Source organism: Pristiophorus japonicus, chromosome 5 (assembly GCF_044704955.1).
Source record: "Pristiophorus japonicus isolate sPriJap1 chromosome 5, sPriJap1.hap1, whole genome shotgun sequence".
NCBI lineage: Eukaryota > Metazoa > Chordata > Chondrichthyes > Pristiophoridae > Pristiophorus > Pristiophorus japonicus.
Genome location: NC_091981.1, coordinates 25,185,024 through 25,196,633, shown reverse-complemented (window position 1 = coordinate 25,196,633; position 11,610 = coordinate 25,185,024). Strand labels below are relative to the sequence as shown.

General features: G+C 44.5%; 1 protein-coding gene across 3 annotated transcripts in view; it reads right to left on the bottom strand.

Annotated features, from left to right (window-relative positions):
- Positions 1-6,544: 6,544 nt before the first annotated feature.
- Positions 6,545-11,610, bottom strand: part of LOC139264270 (leukocyte elastase inhibitor-like) — a 28,775-nt gene continuing 23,709 nt past the window's right edge. For all 3 annotated transcript variants that reach the window (XM_070880451.1, XM_070880453.1, XM_070880452.1), the window contains one exon: positions 6,545-7,106. In XM_070880451.1, the coding sequence (XP_070736552.1) occupies positions 6,690-7,106 (417 nt within the window). In that variant the 3' untranslated portion in view covers positions 6,545-6,689. The remainder of the gene's footprint in view (positions 7,107-11,610) is intronic.

Below are 11,610 nucleotides of genomic sequence, written 5' to 3'. Positions count from 1 at the left end.
CAGTCATCCGCAAGAAGGGAATGGGGCTGTGTGGGTATTACGAGGAGGCGGGGGCGGCTGCAATATCATTGTATGTATGTTTCTCACCCCCTCCGACACCGCGCCCCATAAGAATCACTACATTGCCCGAGGAACTGCCTTGCCCCATAACTACGAAGGGACCAGAGAATGGGATTGTAATGTACAACGAGGGGGAACTGTTGTATGATAATGTTAAACATGAAATTGTGCCTGTTCTGATCAATATTTCAGGCATCCAGATGCCGGAATACTGTATAGAACAGTCAAGGAAGATGTACAATGTATTAAGTAAAGTTGTAATTCAGCAGGCTGTCGATGCAATGGGTGCCAGTAGGTTCCGGGGACAGGGGTTAGCCCCCAGGATGAAGAGGGAAATAGTTAATGATGTTGCTACCGTTTTCAATACAGGGACCTCCGTAGTGAACTCGATAGACATACAAGGATTAAATGAGAGGGTGGAACAGCTTAGAGGGGTGATGAAGGGGTTATTGGAGAGGGTGGAGCAAAACCAGGAAGACCAAGCCAACCTAGGAAAGGAGGGTGCCAAAATCCAGCTGGATGGCATCTCAGTCCTGGAAGCTCACGCCAGAACCATCAATCACCTCATTGATAGAGAACAGGAAGATACAGGGAAAGCAAAGACAGGGGCAACTCTGTCACGCTTATGGTCTGTGGATGGTGGGACAGATCCGCCACAATCTTGACCAGATCCAACGCGGGGAAGTACCCGATTGGATAGACAGTTCACATTTAGCTCAGTTGGCTAACCAAAGGGGGACACTGGATATTTATACTCTGAAGGGACTGACCAGAGTATACCCAGCAATTCCAGATTGCCAGATGTAGGACTACCGGGATAGGGATAGTCCTGATGATCCCTATAGCCACGCCGGACTCAGGGCCGTTCCCCCTATACCAACGAGAGAATATCGGAATAATACGGGAAAATGTCTCCATACGCTACTACCTGACCACCACCTCTGCCGTTCGTCGAAACAACATACTTACCGGGATTTCCCTAGCAGATTGCAAGCAAAAGGGGGAAATCACAGTATGCCCTCACCCGGTGGGCCGAGGGGAGCTAGACGAGTGCGGGTTTAACCGAACCGACGGGTGTGTACTAGAAATAGTGCCCGCACACATGCACTTCGCGAGGGCAGGCTACGGAGGGAAGGGAAGATACTGCGTCTCTACTACTGAGCGTTCATTCCAGTATAATGACCTGCAGTGCCCTATACCACAGCCAAACTTTTGCTTTACACCACTACGACCTGTTGCGATCGGGCAAGCGCATATCACCCAAGTTAGGCGCCGGAAGTCCGAAGTTATTGAGGTAACCGATCAGCTCCATGATCATTTACAGGATTATGACGAACCAGATCAGATCCTTATCCCACATCTAACCGAAGTATTACGAGAGTTGAGGCTCAGAGTGGGTCAATCCGTAAAGCTCTACCACCAACTACAAACTAAAATCAAAGTACTGGAAGAAGATACCGAGGTAGACTTACAAAGTCAGAGTTGGTGGAGAAAGGTCTGGGACTGGGGAATAAATGTGAACATCCACCCATGGATTCGAATAATTTCACATATACTGGTCGGGATACAATTGATCTTAGCAATAACATGGGGCGTAATGGCCTGCCAGGCATGCAGACACCACTCACAATGAAGACGGACAAATCACCGTTCCCCGGATACTAAACAAGCCTGTTTAATAAAGGGGCAGGAGGATTTGGCCTTTGTCAATTCGATTTAAGCAACCGGGACTCCTGAAACCGCATGACTGGCCAGCACGTTGAGGCAGGGAGTACCGGGCCGTGCACAAAATCTAATAAAGGTCGAATGGTCGGTTAAAAGGGGACTAGGACTAGTCCCTTTACCGAAAGGGGGAGTTGTTGTAGGAGGTAGGCACCTTTAGAATATACCAGAATACTAGGCATTAGGCACCTGCTAGATATATCTAAACGCATATAAGTTTAAAGTGGCCACACATAAAATGGCTGCCCAGGCATGATGGGAAATCAGGTAGTCAAGCTGTGAACTGTTGAACGTTCAATGACCAAGCAATAACCCTGTGAGGCCCACTATAGGAATGCCTGGGATGCGGGAAGACAGAGATAAGAAGGAAACCATCTCCTGTGAACAAGGTCATAAACCAATTAATTCCCCAGGATAAGAGGGAAACCATCTCCTGTAAACAAGGTTATAAACCAATTATTTCTCCCAGATGAAAGAACTAGGGAGAGAACCTATCTCCCGTAATAAAGTCATCGATCAGCCCAAGCTGACAATAACCGAACATATGGTTCCCGGGATACTAGGGGAATTCTATTGGGTTAAAAGAACCTGTATGTAATCTATAATCATTGTGATTGGCTTGTGTCCAGCCGTGATGGGCTGTGTAGCTGTAGTAAACTGTTTTGTAACTGTTGTGAAACATATAAAGGTGCATGTAACCCTTTGTTCGGTGGAGAGAAACCTGGATACGGTCCTGAGTTTTCCTCCCCGCTGAGCGTAATAAAGGCCGCCAGGCGTTGGAACCGACTCTGAGTGTTGAGTGATTCTTCTGAGAAAACACTAACGCTAACAACTGTGATGGCATAAATGTCCGTTCAGCCTGCCATTGTCTCTGTTGAAAACCTGCTCTGGGGTCTATTGCTGCCTGGGGTGTGTTGAACTGCCCTTGCCTGCCTGCCGGGCTCTGGGTCGTGTTTATGATGGTGCCCTTTTATATTCAGTGGCCCTTTTTGTTTCTTGCCTTTGGTAGGGGAGACTAGAACTAGGGGGCACAGCCTCAAAATACGGAGGAGCCTATTTAAAACCGAGTTGAGAAAGAATTTCTTCTCCCAGAGGGTTGTGAATCTCTGGAATTCTCTGCCCAAGGAAGCAGTTGAGGCGAGCTCATTGAATGTTTTCAAGTCAAAGATAGATAGATTTTTAACCAATAAGGGAATTAAGGGTTACGGGGAGAGGGCGGGTAAGTGGAGCTGAGTCCACGACCAGATCAGCCATGATCTTATTGAATGGCGGAGCGGGCTCGAGGGGCTAGATGGCCTACTCCTGTTCCTAATTCTTATGTTCTTATGTTCTTATGTTCCCTGATCCCCCGCCGTGTTGGAGGCAGAATTGCACGTGTATATTATTCTGGTTTCCTCCTCTCCCACCATGAAAGTCTGAGCCATCAACGCCGCCGCTTCCAAAGTCAAGTCCTTGGTCTCAATTAACTTTTGGAAAATCCCCGCACGACCGATGCTCTCAATAAAGAAACCTCTTAACATCTCCCCCCTGCAGACGTCTGTGAACTTACAGAGGCTGGCCAAACGCTGGAAGTCCGCAATGAAGTCCGGTATGCTCTGTCCTTCACGACGTCGGTGGGTATAGAATCCATGTTGGGCCATGTGTAAGCTGCTCGCCAGTTTGAGGTGCTCACCGATTAGTTTGCTGAGCTCTTCAAAGGTTTTGTCCGCCGGCTTTCCAGGTGCGAGTAGGTCCTTCATGAGAGCGTACGTCTTAGCTGGTCAGCAGATGGGCCCTTCGCTTGTCGGCCGCTGCATCTCCCAGCCATTCTTTCGTGACAAAGCTTTGCTGGAGCCACTCAATGAAATCGTCCCAGTCCTCACCAACACAGTACCGTTCCTCTGTGCTACCGGTGGCCATTCTCATGGGTCATTGATTACCGTTTCTCGTCGCCAATGTAAAGTCCTTACTCAATGGCACAAAACCCACACGAGGCACATTCTATGGACAAGGTCACTCTATGACCTGAACCTTTATTCAGAAGACCAAGAAGTGATGACCATGCGTGGGACCTCCCTTTATATACCTGGATGACCAGGTAAGGAGTGTCTCCCACAAATTCACCCCCTGTGGTCAAGGTATGCATTGCTTAAGTATATACAGTATTGCAGTGGTGTTACATAGAGGTAACATACATGACAAAAACTGCACGCAGTATTCCAGGTGTGGCTTCACCAATACCTTATATAGCTGTAGCAAGACTTCCCTGATTTTATACTCCATCCCCTTTGCAATAAAGGCCAAGATACCACTGGCCTTCCTGATCACTTGCTGTACCTGCATACTATACTTTTGTGTTTCATGCGCAAGTACCCCCAGGTCCCACTGTACCGTGGCACTTTTTAATCTTTCTCCATTTAAATAATAACTTGCTCTTTGATTTTTATGCCAAAGTGCATCACCTCACTTTTTCCAACATTATACTCCATCTGCCAAATTTGTGCCCACTCACTTAGCCTGTTTGTGTCATATTGCAGATTTTTTGTGTCCTCCTCACAATTTGCTTTACCTCCCATCTTTGTATCGTCCGCAAACTTGGCTTCTTCCAAGTCGTTTATATAGATTGTAAATAGTTGGGATACCAGCACTGATCCCTGCGGCACCCCACTAGTTACTGGTTGCCAACCAGTGAATGAAGCATTTATCCCGACTCTCTGTTTTTGGTTAGTTAGCCAATCCTCTATCCATGCTAATATATTACCCCCAACCCCGTGAACATTTATCTTCCGGATATAAAAGGGGTCAGAGGGTCTAGTAAGGAGGAGGAACTGAGGGAAATCCTTATTAGTCGGGAAATTGTGTTGGGGAAATTGATGGGATTGAAGGCCGATAAATCCCCAGGGCCTGATGGACTGGTCCAAGAGTACTTAAGGAGGTGGCCTTGGAAATAGCGGATGCATCGACAGTCATTTTCCAACATTCCATCGACCCTGGATCAGTTCCTATGAGTGGAGGGTAGCCAATGTAACCCCACTTTTTAAAAAAGGAGGGAGAGAAAACAGGGAATTATAGACTGGTCAGCCTGACATCGATAGTGGGTAAAATGATGGGATCAGTTATTAAGGATGTCATAGCAGTGGATTTGGAAAGAGGTGACATGATAGGTCCAAGTCAGCATGGATTTGTGAAAGGGAAATCATGCTTGACAAATCTTCTGGAATTTTTTGAGGATGTTTCCAGTAGAGTGGACAAGAGAGAACCAGTTGATGTGGTATATTTGGACTTTCAGAAGGCTTTCGACAAGGTCCCACACAAGAAATTAATGTGCAAAGTAAAAGCACATGGGATTGGGGGTAGTGTGCTGACGTGGAGTGAGAACTGGTTGGCAGACAGGAAGCAAAGAGTAGGACTAAATGGGTACTTTTCAGAATGGCAGGCAGTGACTAGTGGGGTACCGCAAGGTTCTGTGCTGGGGCCCCAGGTGTTTACATTGTACATTAATGATTTAGACGAGGGGATTAAATGTAGTATCTCCAAATTTGCGGATGACACTAAGTTGGGTGGCAGTGTGAGCTGCGAGGAGGATGCTATGAGGCTGCAGAGTGACTTGGATAGGTTAGGTGAGTGGGCAAATGCATGGCAGATGAAGTGTAATGTGGATAAATGTGAGGTTATCCACTTTGGTTGTAAAAACAGAGAGACAGACTATTATCTGAATGGTGACAGATTAGGAAAAGGGGAGGTGCAACGGGACCTGGGTGTCATGGTTCATCAGTCACTGAAGGTTGGCATGCAGGTACAGCAGGCGGTTAAGAAAGCAAATGGCATGTTGGCCTTCATAGCGAGGGGATTTGAGTACAGGGGCAGGGAGGTGTTACTACAGTTGTACAGGGCCTTGGTGAGGCCACACCTGGAGTATCGTGTACAGTTTTGGTCTCCTAACCTGAGGAAGGACATTCTTGCTATTGAGGGAGTGCAGCGAAGGTTCACCAGACTGATTCCCGGGATGGCGGGACTGACCTATCAAGAAAGACTGGATCAACTGGGCTTGTATTCACTGGAGTTCAGAAGAATGAGAGGGGATCTCATAGAAACGTTTAAAATTCTGACGGATTTAGACAGGTTAGATGCAGGAAGAATGTTCCCAATGTTGGGGAAGTCCAGAACCAGGGGTCACAGTCTAAGGATAAGAGGTAAGCCATTTAGGACCGAGATGAGGAGAAACTTCTTCACCCAGAGAGTGGTGAACCTGTGGAATTCTCTACCACAGGAAGTTGTTGAGGCCAAGTCACTAAATATATTCAAAAAGGAATTAGATGTAGTCCTTACTACTAGTGGGATCAAAGGGTATGGCGAGAAAGCAGGAATGGGGTACTGAAGTTGCATGTTCAGCCATGAACTCATTGAATGGCGGTGCAGGCTCGAAGGACCGAATGGTCTACTCCTGCACCTATTTTCTATGTTTCAATATGTTCCATGTTTCTAATTGATGTCATTGAATTAAACGCGCAATGTAGAACACGCTATTCTAAAGTTCGGGATGGTGACCCATTATGCTTAGCGCACGCAGCTGCCACGACACGCAAGTAAATATTCTGGCTACACATTTAACACAAATGTAATTGCATTATTGTGTTAACTTATTGACAGTTTTAATTACTCGTTCATGTGTTACTTATAGCATAAAGAAATCAGAAAGTGAGGAATTTATGCATAAAGATTCTAAAACAATAAGCACTGAACCTTATTTTGTTTTAATTTTAATTGATATTTTTTACTTGGAGAAAAGTTTTTAGTGGTGCAGAAGATTTAACAAGTAAAGTATGTCCATCTGAAAATTTCAATACACCATTAAAATTATTCTTTTGCATTAACTGATCAAGAATTTGAACCTTTTGCTTTCGAGCTTTCTCATGCAGCGTTGGTGTTCAGGGAGATGTGTATCTACCAAAGAACAGAATGCTATTTGTTTTGTTGTGACGAATGAAAAAGAGGAAGGGATGATCAGCAGTGAAAATCTCCACCTCGTGCTGCATCTCACGGCGTGCACCACACGCTATCATCACCGCTGTAGCAGCTGCTGCTTCAGTTCCTTCCTCAGTCACCTGCACAAAAGACTTGTGAATAACTTTGGACACGAATAAGTCATGAGTTTCAGACATTCCAGATAGGTCTGCGCTCGATTCATTGAAAAGATCTCGCATGCCTAAACTGGACAGAAGTGAGTTGAGCTCATAGTCATCTTCCAGTTTAAATTTGGGCAGACGAACCTGAACATCCATTTTGCGCATACGGTTTTGAAGTGTCCATTCTTGCAGCTTTTCTAACGTAAGTTCCTGCTCCAGCTGATAGACCAAAACAGAAAACATCAGTTAGAGACCAAAACAAGAAAAGACCAGTTACAAAGAACAGGACCACATGATCTCCTGGACTGGGTTTGATCACCAGGGGTGACAGTGGAGAGGTGTTTTTTCACATGGTTTTTTGGGTGGGGTGGAGAGTGTATATATTCTGATGCACAAGGTATCACGATTATGTGGGACAGGCTGGAGGGTCTTTTCCTGTCCATCGTTGTTTATATAATTTTAAACAATAATTTGTGTTGGGTGCTGGAAATAACTACAATGTGTCACATTTCTTTTGCTTACGCCAGAAATGCTTAAAAGTTGTGTCCCTGAATAGGAAGCCAGTCATCTTGTGATTCATTTTTTTCCCTTGTCACTTTTTACAACCTCCTGTCCTAAACTTGTTGACTGTGTGCTGGGGAATGGTTCCACAAGTGCTGGTTTCCCATTGGTGCATAGCCATTGGTCCAGATTTTAGGATCAGTGGCGAAGTGATGGCGCTCAGCGCTAACCTCGAAGAAATCTGCCCTCAATGACCTAATGTTCTCCGTCACGTGGATTTCACCATTCCCGATGTTAATTTCAATCTGACGCCATTTATAGGGGATCTTTGCTGTCCAGAAACAGTGATGTCATCAAGCAGTCTAAGCAGCCAATTACATTGAAGAATTCTCTCATACAGCAAACCAGGAAGTAACAAGCAGGTTTTATCATTCATTTTTTATAAATTTTACAGAAAGCGAAATAAAGATTGATACATACACATGAGATTAAGGTAGAAGATGAAATAGAATAAACTTTAAAAACATTTTTTAGAAATTTATGGAATGTTTATAATGCAATGGATAAATTTGACATGCCACAAATATATAAAATTAGTTTTTCAGGGCCAATGAGGTTGTTCGGCAGTACTTCTGATTTAGTATGCTGTTAAAAACCCAGTTGGACCTCATTCAACAAGGCTTGACTTGTCCCAGCGTTTCTACAGTGAGATTAGAGCAGAAAAACATAGAAACATAGAAAATAGGTGCAGGAGTAGGCCATTCGGCCCTTCGAACCTGCACCACCATTCAAATGATCATGGCTGATCATGCAACTTTAGTACCCCATTCCTGCTTTCTCTCCATACGCCTTGATCCCTTTAGCCGTAAGGACCACATCTAACTCCCTTTTGAATATATCTAACGAACTGGCCTCAACAACTTTCTGTGGTAGAGAAAAAGTGGAAGTTGACGTCAATTCAGCGATTTCTAACGATTTCCATCGGCGAGGTCTTCAAGTGCGCCCCCTGTGGATGAGCGGGGAATCAGTGACAGCAACTTCTAGATTTCCGCGTCTACCTGAGCATGTGCGAACGCCAGAGGCTGCTGTCAGTTTCATACAGTAATGGCAGCAAACGCTGACAGTTTCGCTGTCATTTCAAAATTCGGGATATTATTCTACAGCAAGTGTAGGCAAACTGACTGGAAAGTAACTCAGACAAGTCCGATTGCATCTCTGAAGGATGTTCACATTTGTGCTTTGAGGAGGGTATGCTGGATACCAATCACAGGTAGATCTCCTGCCTGATTTTCTTCTCCTAGTCCAGGGTTGAGTTATCATTACACAGGAATGCACTTTATAGCGAACAGCACATTACACTGAATAGTATAAACTGAACTGTGCATTACAAAGTAAGAGGGCTGTGGGTGGCAGGGGATGTGGGGCGAGTGTATTCTAGAGTGGCCTTACTGGACCTTGGTTGCAATTGGCACACACAGCAGGGATTAGTCCTGATCTGTATGGTCCAACTACTCAATAGTTGAACTGGCTGAGCCACTGAAGCATCGCTGTGGTGATCTTCAAAAAAATAAAATACATTTATTCTAAATACAAGGGTGAATCTGGCAGATAAAGAGTAAAACATCGGTGCAAACTTTATATTGGATTACTATTTTTAGATATGAATGTCAGCTCTATAAATAAAATCCAGGCCGCGATTTTGCCTACCGTGGTGAGCTAGGTGCGGCCGAGGTAGGTGGTGGACTGAGACCTCGCTCACAGCGCCATCGCTCTCTGTAGAAGTGATTTTGCCCTAATTGTGCTTGTTAAGTCCGCCCTATGAGGTTCCCGGCCAATTAAAAGGAAACGGGTCTGATGAATCATTTGATGACGCGTCATCAGCCGGTTTCCTAATAAGGTCCATGCCCACATTGATTTTGACAGTTGTGCTGTCAGTGATCTGCAGCATTGAGGTGCTGCAAACACTGACAAATACTGCACAAAGGGGCATGGCTGCACCCAGGCTCTCCCATGACTCCCTCCAGATGCTGATGGAAGGAGTCACAACACACAGTGAGGTTTTCTTCCATACCAGTGAGCGGAAGCGATCACCCCAGGCCATCAACACAGCCTGGTTGCACAATACACAGGAAGGCACAAGCAAGGATGATGTCAGGAGAATCGCTAGGAGCGATTGGCAAAAGAACCAAAGGTGATGCAAGAAAAATCTTTTATGCAGCATGTGGTTAGGATCTGGAATGCACTGCCTGAAAAGATTGTGGAGGCAGACTCAATCTTATCTTTCAAAAGGGAGTTGGATAATTATCTGAAGGAAAATGATTTGGCGGGCTAAGGGGAAAGAGCAATGGAGTGGGACTAGCTGAGAGTCGGCACGGGCCGAATGGTCTTCTTTCATGCTCTAACCATTCTATGATTCTATGAGAACCTGGCTGCAATGGTGCAAACCTTTCAATGATCTCAGTAGATCATGAAACATTAGCCATCCATGGCTCACTAAATAAATAAAGGACAGTATCCAATTAAAAACAGGGGCATACAAAGTGGCCACAACTAGTGGGAGGACAGAAGACTGGGAAGCTTTTAAAAGCCAGCAAAGAGCGACCAAAAAAATGATTAAGAAAGGGAAGATAGACTATGAAAGTAAACTAGCAGAAAATATAAAAATGGAGAGCAAGAGTTTCTATAGGTATATAAAAAGGAAAAGAGTAGCTAAAGTAAATGTTGGTCCCTTAGAGGACAAGACCGGGGAATTAGTAATGGTGAAGATGGAGATGGCAGAAACTCTGAACAAATATTTTGTATCAGTCTTTTCAGTAGAGGACACAAACAATATTCCAAAAGTGGATAGTCAAGGGGCTATAGGGAGAGAGGAACTTAACACAATCACAATCACTAAATAGGTGGTATTTAGTAAGATAATGGGACTAAAGGCAGATAAATCCCTGGCTTGCATCCTAGGGTCTTAAAGAGAAGTAACAGAAGGGATTGTGGATACATTTGTTGTAATTTACCAAAATTCCCTGGATTCCAGGAAGGACCCAGCAGATTGGAAAACTGCAAATGTAACGCCCCTATTTAAAAAAGGAGGCAGACAAAAAGCAGGAAACTGTAGACCAGTTAGCCTAACATCTGTGGTTGGGAAAATGTTGGAGTTCATTATTAAAGAAGCAGTAGCAGGACATTTGGATAAGCAAAATTTGTTCATGCAGAGTCAGCATGGATTTATGAAGGGGAAGTCATGTTTGACAAATTTGTTGGAGTTCTTTGAGGATGTAACAAACAGGGTGGTTAAAGGGGAACCAGTGGATGTGGTGTATTTGGAATTCCAAAAGGCATTTGAAAAGATGCCATATAAAAGGTTACTGCACAAGATAAAAGTTCACGGGGTTGGGGGTAATATATTAGCATGGTTAGAGGATTGACTAACTAACACAGAACAGAGAGTCGGGATAAATGGTTCATTGTTGGGTTGGCAATCAGTAACTAGTGGGGTGGCGCAGGAATCAGTGCTGGGACCCTAACTATTTACAATCTATACTAACGACTTGGAAGAAGGGACTGAAGGTAACGTAGCCAAGTTTGCTGACAATACAAAGATGGAAGGAAAAGCAATGTGTGAGGAGGCCACAAAAAATCTGCAAAAGGACATAGACAGTCTAAGTGAGTGGGCAAAAATTTGGCAGATGGAATATAATGTTGGAAAGTGTGAGGTCATGCACTTTGGCAGAAAAAAATCTAAGAGCAAGTTGTTATTTAAATGGAGAAAGATTGAAAAGTGCCGCAGTACAGAGGGACCTGGGGGTACTTGTGCATGAAACACAACAGGATAGTATGCAGGTATAGCAAGTGATCAGGAAGGCCAATGGTATCTTGGCCTTTATTGCAAAGGGCATGGAGTATAAAAGCAGGGAATCTTGCTACAGCTATACAAGGTATTAGTGAGGCCACACCTGGAATACTGCGTGCAGTTTTGGTTTCCATATTTACGAAAGGATATACCGTATATACTCGCGTATCCTACGATCTCACGTATCATGCGACCCCTAAATTTTCGTCCCCAAAACATGATTTTATCATATATCTCATGTATCATGCGAGTCACTTTTTTGAGATACCAGATGCCACTAGGCTAGGCTTTCAAACAAGTTTAACAAGTACCCAACACGTAACAAGTACCCTAACACATAACAACGATCGAATACAGACCTTAACAACCGAATCA